This window comes from Leucopleurus acutus (assembly GCF_964270905.1).
Source record: "Leucopleurus acutus genome assembly, chromosome: 13".
Classification (NCBI taxonomy): domain Eukaryota; kingdom Metazoa; phylum Chordata; class Mammalia; order Artiodactyla; family Delphinidae; genus Leucopleurus; species Leucopleurus acutus.
Window position 1 is genome coordinate 71,474,714 of NC_139155.1, and position 17,923 is coordinate 71,492,636.

The 17,923-nt window shown below is 51.4% G+C and overlaps 2 protein-coding genes across 2 annotated transcripts in view; one reads left to right on the forward strand and one right to left on the reverse strand.

Annotated features, from left to right (window-relative positions):
- KIAA1671 overlaps positions 1 to 4,413 on the reverse strand; it is a 183,223-nt gene extending 178,810 nt beyond the window's left edge. The window contains exon 1 of the mRNA XM_082853195.1: positions 4,364 to 4,413. The gene's annotated coding sequence lies outside the window, so the exon portion shown is untranslated. The remainder of the gene's footprint in view (positions 1 to 4,363) is intronic.
- Positions 4,414 to 14,402: 9,989 nt separating this feature from the next.
- On the forward strand, positions 14,403 to 17,923 carry LHFPL7 (LHFPL tetraspan subfamily member 7; the record flags this gene model as incomplete). Its single annotated transcript, XM_082852669.1, is given in 4 exon segments — positions 14,403 to 14,706; positions 15,493 to 15,519; positions 15,523 to 15,631; positions 17,661 to 17,923. Coding segments are annotated over 4 exon segments (600 nt in total). The 5' UTR covers positions 14,403 to 14,505.

Here is a 17,923-nt window from a genome sequence, read left to right on the forward strand (position 1 = left end):
TGATAACTACTTCTCAGAAGTCAATCCACAATCGTTTCCATATTTGTCTCAATTTGCCTTCCCCCTCCCTTCCTCCCATCCAATTGGCCAGATTTCTGTGGAGTGAATTCCTAAGGGCAGAGGCTCTTTTGAATTGCCCATAGAAGATGCTCAATAAAATATCCATCACATTGAAGGAAAAAAAAATTTGTGTGTGCATGTGTGTGTATCTCTCAATTCAAAGTTTGTTAGCTTCTTTGTAAATGACAGGAGTTTCGGTAGTGGCCTTGGGCAGAAGGACCCCCTCAAAGCCTCAGTTTTATAAACTGCAGAATCAAGGGTCCCCAAAGCAGGCATCGCCTGTGTTTGTTGTGAAGAATAAAAAAAAGAACAAAAGAGCTTCGCCCAGAACCCAGCACATGTAAAGGGTTCAGTGAAAAGCAGTTGCTCTGATGTGTTATGTGCTTTCTCTACATTCTCTCCAATCCTCCCATTTTACAGAGAAAGAAATTGAGGTCCCAGGAGGGGAATGGCTTGTCTGGGGTCACACTCCTATAATCTGGATGGGTGAGTGGGGGAAGAAATGAGAAACTCCTGGACAGAGATTCCCCCTGCCCTCCTCTCAATCCCAAACCTGCCAAAGCCTTCCTGTTTGGGCATTTAGGGAGTGGCAGGGGGTGTAAAGAGAATTTTTGTTGCCAATGGTCTAACTTTTATTTCTTCAACACACCCTGTATCCTGGGTATACCCATGAGCACACAGTTCTCCTAATGGCCCTGCCTTTGCCTGTCCTGCTCCTGCTGCCTGCAATGTCCTCATCCTTGCCCTCTCCTCCTTTAAGACTCAGCTCAAGTGTCACCCGTGGTCGCCCAACGTCCCCCCCGCCCCCCCACCAAACACACCAGGTTGGAAGAGGCAAGCACCACCTGCCTGAAACACTATATATACATATATATATATATGTATATATATAGTGTGTGTGTGTGTGTGTATATATATATATAATGACATGCCGTGATGACATCTATTATAATAATCATACCCACTACTTAGTGGGCACAGACCAGTGTGGACACTATGCCTGGTAATGTCCATGCACTGCTTCTCTCAACTTGTATAACAACCCTTTGAGGGAGGGGAGTATCCTATCATGAGCCCATTTTACAGATGAGGACACTGAGTCTCAAACCAAATACCATGGCCTCAGACCACAGTCAGGAAGGGGCAGCGCCAGGGTTTGCCCCCGAGTCTCCCTGGCAGACTCCCTCCTTTCTATCCCTGCCTCCTCCTGGAAAGCCTCCCTGGGTTTACCCCTGCTGCACCCTGACCCAACCTCACCAACATTTGTGGCTTCTCTATTCAACTTCCCTAACTCCAAACATCCTGGATTTGCAAGCTGGAAGCAAGTTCAAATCCCTGCTCTGTCACTGGCAGCTGACAAAGACCTCACCGCCACAACACTGAGTCCTGAATCTGTAAAATGGGAATGACGAGCCCCACCCCCTCACACAGGAAGATGGTGAGGGTTCCAAGGTAAAGTCCCCTCAGATGTTTATGACCCTCCCAGGGCAGGTGACAACAGATGCTCAGGAAGGTTTGCTGACTTGAGTGAAATACTGACACTTAAAATATTCAGGCCACCTCCACTGGGGGTTTCCTTCTCCAGATTGACTGCCATGCCTCCAGGAAGGGGTCTTCAACCGCGTGGCTCCTGAAACACAACACTGACCACTGTCCCTATCCAAGTTCAGTTCCGTCATCACCTCTCACCTGGATTTTTCGAGCAGTCTCCAGCCTCCTGGCACACCATCTCCCATCCAGCCTCCCCAAGAGATGGGCAAGCTTCCCAAAACACACATCTGACTCCATCCCTCTCCCCCAGAGAAACTCCCACAGTGCCCCAGTGCCCCAGTATAAAGTCCAAACCCCTGGGAATGGTTGCCCTGGCCCCTGCCAGGATCTCCAGCCAACACCCTATGCTCCCTCCTCCGTCCAGGCACCCAGGCCTTTCTGTTCCCTCTTTCCAGCACAGAACGCCATCCTCTACCCACAGGCACGCTCTCCAAGAAACAAACCCCCTGCCCACCATCCCCCACTCCAGGTCAGAAGCCCTCAGCCCCTCTTCCCATTATCACAGCTCTCTCCTTCTGGGCAACTGCCTCTTTTCACAAAGAATTTACCCCTTAAGGGTGTGCCTCCTCTTTGACATGGTGCCTTGAAATATTTGTTGAATTAATTAATTAATGAATGCACATTTAAAACATCCCTCTGGGGCTCTTTTTCTGAGATGGTCAGAGATGTATTCTGGTGATGCTGAGAGGGGAGAAAGGCTCACGGCCAGATAGTGGGCTGTTCCATTCTCCTGCCAAAGTCAGCCATGAATAAAAGCCAGCCCCCAGGACCTCCAAGGCGGGGTGGGGCACCTCCAGACTAAGAATCTGGGGTGAGGGTTATACCCCCAACATCAAGAATCAGTACAGCTGCCTCACTGGACTGCAGGGCAAGCTGATTGCTCACAGCTAGATCGAAAGCCAGGAGGACAGATCCTATATTGCCCTGGGTCCACCATTTCTAGTGTCTGCCACATAGTAGGTGCTCAATACACACACTGGTTGACCGAATGAGCTTCTCACACGTCTAGACACTGTACTGAATGAAACCCTGTACTTCTCTAGGATAATTGCACCCTTGTCAAGCATGCAAATCCTTTAAAAAGGATTCCCCATAAAACCACCAGGACTGTGGCTAGTGGATGCACAACTCCCTCTGGAACTGTCCCAAGGATGAGACACCGGTGTCTGGGGGTGAATGCATGTTTGTCCAGGAGCTTCGATGGATTAGCAAAGGGAAAGCTGGGCCAAGGGAGAAGTCTTGTCCAAATGCCCTGGTTACTGATTAGCCAAACCCTAGAGCTTCTCTCTGCAAGGGGGATCAGAGGGGCAATTAAACCCCTTTGGAAGAAAGACTAAGTTAAATATCTGCCTAATCCTGCAGTTTAAAAAGACGGCAAGTTGGGTTTCTGGAGCCTTCCTTCAGATACCTGAGGGGAAGCGGCAGGGCATGAGACAAGGGAGAGACCACAGAACGAGGGCCCACTAATATTTACAGAGCCTGTACCTGTTTCAGACCTTTTATACCTATTAATCCTGCCAGGCACCCAGACGAAAGAGGACTGTGACCCCCACCCCCACTCCATTTCGCCCGAAAGGGAGACCTGGGCTCAGAGATGTTAAGTGTTTTGTCCAAGGTCACAAAGAAGCTGCAAAGAAAAAGCACTTTCTTTGTGCAACAGGTATAGCCCTTTCCTTTCCAAAAGGTAATGGCAGCTCCTGTCTGGAGAAAGTTCAGTCCCGCGGGCAGGAAGCCCTGGCCACCTAGGCGGCGCGCGGAGGTCACACGGCAGCCCCACTACCGACCGGCTACCGACCAGCGGAGAAGCAGGGTTTCAGGGCGCGGCGCCGCGGCTCCGTGCCGAGTGTGTGCTAGGAGGGTGTGGAAAGGTCGGGCCCGGCTAGGGGGTCAACGGGCCGCTTCCCTTCCCCTGGGTCCCGCCTGTAGCCCTAGGCAGCGCCGCCAGCGGGGTGGGGGCCACCCGAGCCTACCGGGAGCAGGGGGATTGAGACTTAATCCCATCAGGACGCCTCTGCCCTGAGAAGGCGCGCGGAGGGGTGCGCAGGCCCTGCAGGGAGGGCGCGTCCGGAGCCCCGGAGCCCGTGGGGCCCCGCGCGCTGCTCTCTCCACCGCCCCAGGTGCCCGGAGGATCCCTTCGCCCCGGGCTCCGCCTCGATCAGCACCCCAGCTTCCCAGTGTCCACCTCCTGGGCCTCCAACCTGCACGGACGTCCGGATCCTAGCAGTTCCAGGCTGGGTACGGATCTCCAGCGATACCCCAGTTCCCGGCCACCAGATCTCCTCTCGGAATCACTCCCAAGGCTCGGACCAGTGGGGGTCAGAGGAGAGGGATGAACTAGCTCCCAGTTTCCAATCACCGTCCACAGTCACCCCCAGGCTGGGGATCGTATGCGACCCCAGGCCACCAGCGCCCGATCCACTCCTGGGATCGACTCCCAAGTCTTCAACCGGGTGGCGTGGGATCCATTGGCTGCCCAGTGAGGGATCTTCCCGCGGGATCCACTCCCAAGTCTCGAGAGACAGACCTCCCGGCTCCCAAATCGAGATGCCTCCTCCCCGCAGACCCAAAGCCCCGGGAGATCCACTGGGTCCCCACCTCTTCCCCGGCCAACTTTGCCAACTTTTCTCCCGGGGCCTCAGCCGAGCAGAAACTTGGCGGCCATCGCCGGCCGCCGCCTCCCCGGCCCCCTCGCAGGCCGGGGACAGGGGGCGGATGGCCTGCCCCCATCTACCGCCGCCGCCGCTCAACCTACCCTAGAGCCGCCGCCGCCGGCCCGCCGTGCCTCCACCTGCCCGCAGCCCTTGGCACCTGCCCGCGCCGCCCGCGGCCCAGCGCAGCCTAGCCTGCTGGGGGCGGGGCCTCGGGCGTGGAAGCGCCCCCGTCGCCGTGGGAACCGTGGCCGGCGGCGCCTGCGCGGAGGGCCCCGGGGCGGAGCGCTGCCGGCGGACCCGTGCTCTCGGCCGGCGCCGGGGCCGGGGGACGGTGAGACAGGTCAGGGGTCACGAGTTTGCCCCGACACTCCTCCCGGAAGCGGTCCCGGCCCTTGAGCCCCGACCCCGCCGCGCCGGACTCAGAACGTTGTTCATGATCCCCGCCCGCATTCCCCGGGTCAGCCCGCGGCTCTGGCTGGGATCCCCCGCAATGGACACCGACCGGCCGCCGGGTCTGCGCCCCCAAGAGCCTAATGCAGCCCGGGAACTCAGGAGGCGCACGGTTAGAGCCTCGCCCATTGAATGTCTTGGGCTGCGGGCGCCGTCTTGGGTGGGTTGGGGTGGAGGGGCGGTCTGCGCGAGGCGCTCGCGTCGCCTCGCGGCAATCAGGGGGATTGCACCCGGGACCGCACGACCAGGGGCTTGGCAGGAGGTTGTTCACTCCCGCTGGGGCGCCTACTGTATGCCACGCCTGCTGCCATTGTGTTGAGGTGGGGGTTGAGGTGTGAGGCATATAGAGACTTTTTGGACAAGTTGAGAGAATCGAAGGAAGTTGCTCCTGAATGGGAAAATGCCTGTTTTGCTATCCTTTACTCATTTCATTCCACAGGTCTTTATTAAGCACCTGCAGTATGCTGGATGTCAGGGACCCAGTGGTGAAGCATCTGGCAATATACAGGTTCTCGTGGAGCTTACAGACATTGTAAACAATATTTGCACGAATAAATTGAATTGTATTTGTGACTCGTGCTTTCTTCCTTAGGAAGGAAATGTACGGAGAGTTAACTGAAGGATCTAAAATCATACATGTATTTATTGTACGTCAGTTAGACCTCAATAAAGTCAAAGAGAGGAAAAAGAACATCACGCTGTGTGGCTTCAGGAGAATTGGCAGGGATCTCTCTTACCTGTCTTTCTCTCAATTTGTATGTGTGTGTAAGAAGGCACCCCTGTTACAGGAGATACACACATCATATCTCTTGTTTCTTTTAATCTGCACTTTTGGAGTAAGTATCAGCATTTTATCAAGCAGCAGCCTGAGACTTGCCCACAGTGATGGAACCCAGAAGTGGTGAGGCAGTGGCCCCATGACGCCCATGGCTGCATTGGTTCTTCGTTGCTGCGCGCGGGCTTCTCATTGTGGTGGCTTCTCTTGTTGCAGAGCACGGGCTCTAGGTGCGCAGGCTTCAGTAGTTGTGGCACGCGGGCTCGGTAGTTGTGGCTTGCGGGCTCTAGAGCGCAGGCTCAGTAGTTGTGGTACACAGGCTTAGTTGCTCTGCGGTATGTGGGATCTTCCCGGACCAGGGATCGAACCTGTGTCCCTTGCATTGGCAGGCGGACTCTTAACCACTGTGCCACCAGGGAAGTCCCAACGTCTTACATCTTAGAATAATCTCCTGTATCTGGATGTCTTGAGAACAGCCATCAGTAGGACCCAACTGAGTGGCTTTTAAATACGACTACCACTCCCAGGGCGGAGTCTTTGTGGTGGGGGACAGAGAATGGTTGGATTGAAAGTTAAAATGCCTCAAAATCAACCTTTAAGCAGGACTTTTGCATTACATGTATATTATATGAGCAAAGGCAAATCGTCTGCTGTCCTCTCTAGAACTTCTGGAGGCAGGGGCTTTTATCTCTTTAGTTCACTCCTTATTCTTAGTGCCTAGAGCAGAGCTTGGTACATAGTAAGTGCTCAATAAATACTGTGCTTAATAAATATTGGGTTAAATGCATGAATGGCCAACAGCTGATAGGGTACCCTCTGCTATCTCTCCTCCATAACCTTATCAGAACTTCCTGTCTCTCCCAGGCACATCTCAATGAACCAGAACATGTGGGCTGAGGATTCTTTTGAACTGGATGTCTCTCAGCTCCCCATCCAGCTTAGTCCTCCATCTTGGCCTCTCCTCTCTATCCCAGAACTTAAGTGGGGGAAGGGAGAAGACAGTCCTTTTTCTGCCACCTGTCACAGAAACCCCAAACGCAGATGTGTCCCCAGCCCTAGCCAGCCCACCCCCAACTCTACACCCCAAGAAATGCCCAGTGTCAGTTCTACCCACGTCAAGCTTTGAGGGGAAATCCCAGATGTGCCAAACTACAACTCCCAGAGCCCTCCTGGCCCCAGAAGGGGCGGGACTTCCTGGCTCAGCCCCACCTTAGCTGATTCTCTCTGTGTTCCTGTGTCTTCCCTCCCAGGTGAGAGGCTGCCAGCCAGCACACACCCAGAGATTACACCCTGACCAAAGAGGTGTCAGGTTGTACATTGTTTTCAGAGCCAACACCCCACCCACCACTCCCAGCCCTGGCTTTTCTCTTCCTGAGGAGAGAGGACAGTGCCACCCAGGGACTTTCCCAGAACCCTTCTCTGCCGTTGTTTGCCCCCTCTTCCAGAATGTTTGTCCTGAACTGGCAGCTCTGTCCAGTAGAGCTTTCTGCAATGACAGAGATGTTCTATATCTGCACTGTCCAACACCAATCGCAGATGACTACTGAGCACTTGAAATTCGGCCATTGTGTCCGAGGAGCTGAATTTTTTATTTCGTTTCATTTTAATTAACTTAAATAACCACACGTGGCTACAGCTACTGTATTGAACAGGACAGCTCTAGAACTCACACACTCCTTGGCAAAGACCATATTCACACATTTTCATTGATGTATATTTATTCATTTTGTTTCTCCCGTAATTTACCTGCTCCTTGAAGGGGAGAGCCAGTACGTTCTTTGAAATGTTTTCTCTCAACACCAGGCCTTTGCCCATGCCATGGCCTCTGTCTGGAACACTTTGCCCTCCATCATCTGTAACAACTATGTGTCCTTCAGATCTTAGTTTTAAAGTCAACTCCTCCAAGAAGCCATCCCTGATTACCATCCCTGACCCCCATGCCGAAGCTTCTGAGTCTTCTAGCCCCAACTAGACACTGATGACACTGTAGTATAATTGCCCAATTACTTCTCTGTCTCACTTTCTAGACTATGAGCTCCTTGGGAGCAGAGACTAGCATAATACCTGAATCAGAGCTGACCCCCAATAAATATTCATGGAGTTCAACGTTGAATAAATGTTTTCACATGATACAATCCAATGCCTCATTCACAGTAGTGATACTAATGAAAGCTGTAATTTACTGAGCTGTCTCATTAAACGCCACAACAATCCTATAAGAGATGCTATATTACCTCCTTTTCACAGGTAAGTGATCTGAAGCACAGAGAGGTTAAGTAAATCATTCAAGGTCACACAGCTAGGATCACAGCCTGGGTTCCCTAGAAAACAGAGCCTGAGGCAAGATTTATAAGCTAATGCCTTATTAGGGATGAAATCCCAGCTTAACAAGAGTGAAGGAAAAGGGACTGTGAGACTGAGAAGGAGGGAGAGCAAATATAAGGCGTGTCTTACTAAGTTGGCCACAGCTTTCCAAGAAAATACGGCCGGGAGTTCCACTGCTCAGGGCATCTCTGGAGAAGCCACGTGAAACATGCAGGGATAAAGGGCAAGAACTTCATCTGCCGGCCCTTCCCCTTTCCTGTCTGCCATTAGTGACCATTGGGCCCAACTGCTCCTCATGTCTGAGCTGTGTTACCTACACCTCCAGGCAGCCATGAGGGAAGCCAGTTCTACACCCAGCGCTTCACCTGAGTCTAGAAGAGGAGGCAGCAGAACCCTATTCCCAACCCCCAGCCAAGGATCCAGTCAGGTCGGACTGGACCACAGCTGGGGTCGTTGGGAGACCAAGCCACGACTCAGGCCTCATCACCGCAGGCTGAGCTGGCCAAGTGGCTGCAGCAACTGACCCAGGCCGCCTGCAGGGGCAGGTGAGCGGAGGCTTACGGCATCCAGTGCCGCTGGGTGGCCAGGAAGGACACAGCTAAGCACACCTGAGAAGGTGCATCCTTTAAGCCTGAGAGATATCACACTGGGATTCAGATCCAGTTCAGACTATCTCCAAAGCCCTTCCACAAATACCGACTGAAGGAAAGAAAAAGAAAAAGAATAAATACGTGACTGAATGAGTGGGAAAAAAAACCCTGGCAATCATCTCTTCAAAACCCTGGTGTATTCCAGAGGCTCTCATTTTACAGTGGAAAGACTGAGGCCCAGTAAAGCAGAGATCCCCTGACCAAGGCCACACTGAGTGTGGGTGGCAGAGCTGGGACTTCAGGCTCGGTCTCAGGCATCACTGAACCTTCCTGCTTCTGACAGCACCAACTGATGTGTCTCATTTGTCGTGTCAGCATTCATAGCATCAGAGTGACGCCTCTTGTTCTCACCTTCCCAGCATCCACGGCCCATCCTCTGCTAACAGCACCTTGGTTTTCCTCCTAGAAACCAACCCAGCCCCCACCTTTAGTCCATGTAGTTCTAGTGCGGTGAGCCTCATGACATGCTTACTCTAATCCCCATTCTCCAGCCCTCAATCCCTAATCCTTGAGCCCAGGTCCTAGGTCTGGCCAATCAGAGCATCCCATTTCCCTGGCCACAATGATGGGACCCAAGCTTGTCCAGTGAGCGTTAATCACAGCAACTGCGGCAACTATGTGCAAAGAGGAGCTTTTTTTTCTCTGGGGCTGCTAAGCCTGGAGGCACCAGAAGCCAACACTGTTAGAATCTGCCTGAGAGCGAACCTAACTCAGCAGAAAACGGAGCTGAGAGATGGAGAGAGCAAGAGAGGTCCATTGCTTGTTCACCTGGAGCCAGCTGTGCCTGAAGCTGTCCCACAGAATTTTCAGTTATGTAAGCCAATGCATTTCTCGTTTCTAGTTGAGCCAGTTGGAGCTGCACTTCCATCACTTACGGCAAAGACAAGACAAGCGCCTATTCTGTGCCAAGTTTTATGCTGAATGTGGGAGACAAAGATTTTTCAGATCCAGTGCCTACTCTCCGCAGGTTTACAGACTGCAGGGTAGATATCCAGATCCCAGAGAAATATCCCTCAACTAGAATTACCAAGGCAGAAAAGTAGAGAGCACAGTGGCAAGAATTTCAACACCTGGTGTTTAATCATAGATCGGTTAATCCCTATTCATGCCTTCTCCTACCCAGGAAACCCCATACCCTCACCCCATCCTGATTTGGGGCTGGCTTTTCCCTCTTTGCCCAACCCACCCAGCAGCCCAGTGAAAGCCTGTCGATTTAAGGAACTGGGAAGGAAAATACACATACGCACGCACATGCACGTGCACACACACACACGCGCACACACACACACGCACACACACACACACACCCCTCAGGCCAGCTTATCACACACTTGGGCTTTGTTCAGCAGCCTGAATGTTTCCTTCAAACAGAAGGACACCTGTTATGAGGTCGCAGACGTATGTTCAAAGCTGGAGCCTGAGAAGAAGTGGCCACGTTGGAGGGTCTTGACCTGAAGTGTGGTGAGTCTGGAGGGAAGAGGGATGTGAGGTCAGGATGGGGAGAGAGGAAAGTATTGTCCAGGAACCATAATGGGCTTTAAGGGTCCATGAGCCCCTGAAATTACAATACTGTGTGTGTGTGGGGGGTGTGTGTGTGTACAAGTAAGTCTGCATGAAGAATGCATCCATGCTTTTAAATCCTATTTTCAAAGGAATTCATCACCTCCAAAAGGTTAAGTCCCACTGGTCTAGGATATGGCCATCTTTCTGCAGGTGGGTGTTTTAGTCTACTCAGCCTGCTATAACATAGTGCCACAGACTAAGTGGCTTATAACCAACAGAAATTTATTTCTCTCGGTTCTGGAGGCTAGGAATTCCAAGATCAGGTAGCTTTGGTGTCTAGTGAGAGCACGCATCCTGGTATAGAGATGGCTGTCTTCTTGCTATGTCTTCACATGGCAGAAGGGGCAAGAGTGCCCCCTGGGGTCTCTTTGTAAGGGCACGAATGCCATTCATAAGTCCACCCTCATGACCTCATCACTTCCCAAATGCCCATCTCTCAATACCATCACCACTGGGGTTAGAATTTCAACATGTGATTTTGGGGGGCACACAAACACTCAGTCCACTGCAATGGGGAAACAGAGGCTTGGAGCCATTACATTACATCATAATTTGACCAGCTCACACAGCCAACTTGTAATGGAGCTGGAAAAGCACCAGAAGTAGGGCTGACCTGGCTGTGCAGCTAGGAGAATGAGACAAGGGATGCGGGTCAAAGTCCTCCCCTAAACCCGACTTGCCCATCTTCAGATCTCAGCCTGGATGTCACCTGGCACCCAGGCTGGATCAGGTGCCCCTCCTCTGTGCCTGCCCCAACATCGCCCTGGGCTTTCTCTTGGTGTGACGCTGTGTCTGTTTGCATCTGTTGATCGATGGGTTGGCGAAATACACATCTCAGACTTCATTTAGGCTACACCACACTCAGATATCTCCACCTCTCCTAACAAACCGGTCCCTCCTGCAGCTTCCCTATCTCAAGTAAGGGCAGCTCCTCCATTCCAGGTGCCAAGGTCAAAAGCCCTGGCGGCATCCTTGCCTCCTCTTGGTCCCTCACACTCCAAGTCCAATCCATAAGCAAAGCCGGTTGGCCGGACCTACCTTTTTCCTTCAACAAAGATCCAGAATCCGCCCCCACCCTCCCTCTCTCCTCTCTCTCGGGTCCACTGATGTCTCTCACCTGACCGACTGAAGTTGCCTCTGGTTGCTTCTTCCTCGCCCTTCCTTCTGCCTCTCCTCCATGCAGAAGCCAGAGTGATCTTTTTAAAACACTGGGACAGGTGACGTCACATCTCTGCTCGAGACCACCCACAGACTCCCCATCTCACTCAGAAAGTAAAAGCCAAAGATCTATCATTGCCTACAAGGCCCACCACTCTCCCCCTTTCCTCATTCCTTCCAGTTACCGGGTCCTCCTCGCTTCTGCCAACACGCCAAGTACACGCTTACCACAGGGCCTTTGCACCTGCTCCTCCCTCTGCCTGGAATTTCCTCCCCCATAAATCCACATGGCTTCCTCCCTCAGCTCTTACTCAAAGGTCACCTTCTGGGCTTCCCTGGTGGCGCAGTGGTTGAGAGTCCGCCTGCCGATGCAGGGGACACAGGTTCGTGCCCCGGTCCGGGAAGATCCCGCATGCCGCGGAGCGGCTGGGCTCATGAGCCATGGCCGCTGAGCCTGCGTGTCCAGAGCCTGTGCTCCACAACGGGAGAGGCCACAACAGTGAGAGGCCCGCGTACAGAAAAAAAAAAAAAAAAAAAAAAGTCAAAGGTCACCTTCTCATGGGGCTTTCCTGACCATCCCCCAGTCACTCACCATCTCCCTTCCCAGCTTCATTTTCCTCTGTGGCACTTATTTACATCAGGCATCTTATATATTATTTCCTTATTGTCTCTCTCTCCCACTAGAGTGTAAGCTCCATGAGGACAGTCGTTTTGTCTGTTTTCCTCACTACTAAACCCCCAGCACCTAGAACAGTTCTCGGAACATAGTAGACACTCAATAAATATTTGTTGACTGGATGGACGGATGATGGACCATATTCTTCCACCCTGTTTGTCTGCCTTGCCCACGAAACCCTAAGCTCCTTGAGGGCAGGCACTATGTTCTGTTCACCACTGTATCTGTGAAGGTCACACAGGGTTGGGCACATAAAAGTTGAATGAATGAATGATCAATTCCTTCCAGTTCACAGACGAGGACACGGACAGCAGGATGATGGGGACATACCAAGGCTCTAGCAGCCACCTCTAAATACCCGAAACCCAGTTCCCCTTCTGCCATGGCTGGCTATGGCTACCCTGGCCATCCATGCTCACTGGCTGGAGCAGGTGGGAGGGTTGACCAAATTCTAACCCTGGGTAGCTCCTAAAAAACGCTGGGGTATTTGACTTTTAAACTAATTTCTTAATATCACTTTGGGTTTAGGTCCCAGAGTCAGGAGCCTGATTCCCCGAGTTTGAGTCCCTGGTCCACCACTCATTCCCTGAGGCTTCGTTTTGTCATCTGTAAAATGGGAACTCAGATAACAGTACTACCCACCCTATCATAGAGGGACCACAGTCTCGAATTGAATGAGGCAATGAAAGAGTTTAGAATGGGGCTTGATGAGTGCTCAGGAATTGTCAACTGCCATTAACAGTTAAGCACTGAGCTGGAGGAGAAAATATTCAGTCCCTTTCATGTTTCCCTTAGGTGGATTCCAGGTAATTGAAGCCTGGCCGGATGTGGTTTCGGGTTATAATGCCTCATTTAAGTTTCTGGGCACCTGGACGGTTGGTGTGATTTTCCCAGGTGACACTGAGCACATTATCTGGAGAACAAAACTTCTTTCAAGGTCAGAAACGCCCGGAGAGGCACTGGGGCAGCCAGAGAGAGGCAAAATCGCGGGGCTCAGTCAGCTCTGGGCTCCCCAGCTTCCTGGCTGGAATTACACCCCTCGGGATCCTGCCAGCCCCAAAGTTGAGGCTGATTTTGGTGTAGGACAAAAATCCATCCTCCCTTCCTCAGGGGGCCGTGTCTCATTTGCTGGCTAGCTGCCGTGAGGTTTTTCTAATCCTGGGAATAAGGTGTCTGTGCCACCTTACCCTGACCTACCTTCCCAGGCTTAGCTCAGCCCCTCTCCCTGCAGCACACCTGCATCTGACCCCCTAGAACCTTCACAACACCCCTACCCCCATTTCCAGAGAGACGAGGTGACCTCCCCAAGGTCACGGGGGGAAACGTGGTTTGTTGCTTCTTTCTACCACATCATCCTGCTCAGTGATTGAACCCAACACCACATGCCTCCTGGGATTTAGAATCTGCTTTTACAGATGGAGAAGCTGAGGCCCAGAGCAATGGGGCAACTTGCTGCAGGTCACACAGCTGGGAAGTGGTAGAGGGACTGGCTGGCCTCCAAGCCCAGGATTCCGGCCACGTTTAAAGTGCTGGCTGGGCTTAGAGTCCCAAAGTGAAACCCAAGGTTGAAGTCCTGGAAAGTCTGTGTAGGTGCCCTTGGCTGGCTCAGCTGCTTTTGATCCCGGGTGCCCTTAGGCTGCCTCAGCCCTTCTGGGCCTCACTTCTGACCATCAATGACAATGCTGGCTATTAGCAAACCACCATCCTGCCTCAGCATCTCATCCAACCTCTATTATTATTTTGTAAGACTGGACTTGAAATCAACTCTCTTTCTCCTTAAAATAGATTTTAGTTTAAGATGGATAACCAGTATCATGGCAAAAAATAGAACAAAAACACCACAACAAATACAAGGAAAATCCAACTACATCCCCAAAATCTCACTAGACCCCACTGCTTGCTCAGGGCTCCCTGTCTTTTAAAAAGAGGAGATTGACAGATGCTTGGGAGATGATTAAGACCCTTTAGCTCCAACAGACATTTTCTCCTTGGTGTAAAGAGAAGGATTGAAGGAGAATTGAAAACTAAGTAACTCTTGGCATTTAAGGCTGGGTTCAGGTGCCACCTGACTATCCCTCAAGGGTCATATGTGGCACCGCATGAAACAGCGATATATAAAACAATGCCATTTACATACATGAAAAATACACATATACTGAACAATATTGATTTTGCAAAAATACCTCCATACAAAAAGATACACATTAAATAATGGTTAGGGATTGAAAGGAGATAGCTGATGGGCAGGGTAGAAGCAGACCTTTTGGAAAGTGCAAGCCTTGATGGGCAGAGCGAATGAATGAAGGAATAAATGAATGAATGAATGAAACACGAGAGGGGGCTCACATGGACCAGTGATGATCATTTCCCGAGGACTGGTTGTGCTCCAAGGTCTGTTTAAGCACTAACATTCATTCTAAAATTTGGAGTTTCGACTTCCAGAACTTGTTAGGGAAAAGACCCACCCTCACCCCAGTTATTAACACCTCCAAGTGCATCCCAGGCCGAAGGGAGGCTAATGACCTGTGATCTGAAGACAGGACCAGATCCCTGGCTGGCCGGGGAGCGGGGGACACCTTTGCCAGCCCCTGTTTCTCTCCTTCCACTAATCTTGTCCCTTGACCTCTAGGTCACTGACATTCCCTGATGGTGGGCAGCATGTGGACAACTCTGGGGCTTTCCCTAACCTGCATCTCAGCCCTCAGCCTCATCTCTCCTGTCTGGTTCCAGACCACCACTTTCTCCTTTGGTGTCCTCACCTACTGCTCCTGGCCTCAGGGTAACAGCTGGAAACAGAGCTGTGGGACCTTCAGTTCCCCGGATGATATTCCTGACTTTGCCTGGAAGGTGAGGCGTGGTCTCATCCATTCACTGGGACCTGGCGGTGGGGCACTCTTAAACCCATCAGAGCAAAAAAAAAAGCCAATTTCTGCCCACCTTCCTTCTAACCTCTGACTCGGTAGGTGCGGGGTGGGGTCTGGCTATCCGCATTTTAGCAAACACCCAGGATGATTCTGAAAGCAGCTGCCAGCACGCAGTGCCTTTGTACAAATTAGGAAAAGGATGCCCCTTCTTCAGGACACTATACTGCCATCTGCTGGAAAAGTACTGTAGTCAATATGCATTTCTGTGATGACTCCCAAATGCATCTCCTGGAGTTGTGCAGTGCACAACCTGTACACACCTACCTGGTCAGCCTCTATCTAAGCGCTGCTAGGTTTGAAAACCACAGCTAAGGTGTTGAAAGTCACTGCAAATTGCCAAATTCAGCAATGGGCACAATGGGTTGGGACTCCCAGTTCAGCACCTCTAAGGAAGATTACACAGCCTTCAAAACTGATTACAAAGGTGCCTCTCCTGGTGACTCTGCTGTATAGCAGGTACTCAATAAAGGGAGGGTATAGTGGCTGTAGATCTAGATCTTAATTCTGACTCTACCTCTTAAGTAGCTGTGTGCTCTGAGGGAAATGACTCCAATTCCTTATACCTCTGTTTGTTTATATGTAAAACAGGGATAATAATAGCACAGACCTTGTGGGAGTTTTGAGGACTCAGTAGCTGATCAGTTAAGCAGAGAGAGCAGAGACTGCCCCCACCCCAGACAACACCCTCCCTCCTTTCTCTTCCTGGCAGGTCTCAGCTGTGATGCTCCTTGGAGGCTGACTCCTATTGGCCTTCAGTGCAATTCTCTTCCTGTCCTGGGCCTTAGCCCCCAAAGGGCTGTGCCCAAGGAGGGGCAGTGGCCCAATGCCAGGGGTGCAGGCAACAGCAGGTAAATCTTCTATCACATATGTGTTCCAGACATGTTTGTGGAATGAATGAATGAATGGATGGATGGATGGATGGATGAGCCTGTAAGCAGAGTCTTGCCTCCTAGTTGAATCTCAGAGATAAACCCTAGGATTATAGACTATTCCAGGTCCTTTAACAAGCCAGAAGTTGGAGGTAGGGAATGGTATCCTTAACATCACCCTCTCTTGCCCTTATCCAAACCCAGTCTTAATAGTCTGTCCTCCTTTGCTTCTCTCCCATCCATCCACTTTGCATCATTTTTACCAGGACCATCATATACAGTTGGGCAGGTTGTGCACTGCACAAGGGCATCCAGCTGAGGGCTGAGAGCTGCTGAAATCTAACCAATTCCTAAGCTGTGAAACTGCAGGGCTGCGTCTGCCCGCTGCATCTGCTTTTCTCTAATTCACACATCGGCTTGGGATGATCTAGCTCAGGTCTTGACTGAAACTTCATCCAATTAATTCTCCACCATCTCTCACCTGGTTTAGAGGTGACCACCTCACACGTCTCCCTGCTGCCACCCTTGCCCCCTAGACTCTGTTTGCCACACTCTGGCCAAGTGGGTCCTGTTAAAGCTGAAATCTGACCATGCCACTCGGACTAGCTTATCCGTGCCAATGACTTCCTGTTACCAATGAGGCTCCACTGATGAAGCCCTCATTCGCTCACTGACCTCATCTCTTACCTGCTCCGCCAGGCTCAGCATGCTCCGGCCAAACTGGCTTGCTTTCTGTTGCTCATGAAGACCAAGCTTGTTCCAGCTGCCTGGAATTCTCTCTTCTCAGATCTTCACATCTTGCTCCTCCCACTTCATTAAGGGCTTTGCTCAAATATCACCGCCTCAGTGGGGTCTTCCATGACCTCAAGGTAAGGGAGCTTCCCTCTCCTTAGAGTCTCCTTCCTCTTACCTTGCTTTCCATTTTTCATAGCACTTACCTGCCTGCTTGATAATATCTTATCTGCCTGCTTGATTACTGTGCATCTCTCTCCACTAGAACATCAGCTCCATGAGGGCAAGGACATGTCTGCCTTGATATCACCAGCATCTAACACGGTACTTTGCACATAATAGTTGCTCATTAAATATTTGTTGAATCAATGGATGGAGATACAGTCCTTGTCCTCCAGTGTCTACTGGGGGTGGGGTGTATTAGGCAGTTATAACTCAGTGGACATTTGGCACAAGAGGATGAGCACAGGATGCAAAGAAAAACTCCAAGAGGTACCAGACCCAGTGTGTGGAAGGTGTTAAGGAAGGCTTCCTTGAGGAGGCATCACTGAGATGAATCTGGAAGGATGAGTGGGAGTTAACCAAAGGTAGAAGGGTGTTTCAGGTAATGGGAACATCATGGGCAAAGGCATAGAGAAAAGAGCAAGGCATGTGCAGGGAACTTCACGTGGACGAGAGTGGCTGAAGGGTGGCTGCAGGTCACGTGACTCTCCTGCACGGGGAGTGCCTTCTAGGTGCGGAGGTGTCTGGTTCATTTTCTTAGTATCATTAATACCTCTGACAGAGTGCCTAACAGTTTTGATGAATGAGTGCATGGATGGATGGATGGGTTGGTGAATGGATGGAGTAGGTGGGTAAGTAGGTGGATGAGCCGATGGATGCATCAATAAACATATTACTGGAAGGATGGATGAATAGATGGATGGATGGAAGGATGGGGAAAATGGGTAGACTGGAATATGGATAGATGGATGGATGGATGAATTGGTGGAAGGCAGGTGGCTAAGTGGGTGGATGGCTGGCTGGCTGGCTGGCTGAGTGAATGGATAGGTAGGTGTAGGAATGGAGAGAATGAGTGGATGGGTGAGTAGATGGACAGATGGGTGGAAGGCTAAGCTGAGTGATAGGTGGATAAAAGGATAGATGAGCCAATAAATAAGTGAGTGGATGGATGGATGGGTGGGGGGATAGGAGGGTGGATGAGTGAGTCCTGGGATGGAAAGGCAGCCCAGAGCCCCTTGACCGACACACTGGTTTTCCTTGCTGCTGTTTCTAGCCGTCGCCACCATTGTGGGCCTGCTGGTTTTCCCGATCAGCTTGGCCTCCCCATTTGCCAAGGAAGCCTGCTTAGACTACTCTGTGTACCACAGTGGTCAGTGCCAGCTGGGCTGGGGCTATGTGACTGCCATCTTCCACACAGTCCTGGCCAGCCTCCTGCCCATGTTCAGGTGGCTCCACGTGACCGAGGTCCAGCGGAGGACCATCCTCTTCTCCAGTGACACTGAGAGCATCATCCTCGTGCCAGAAATGAGCAAATAA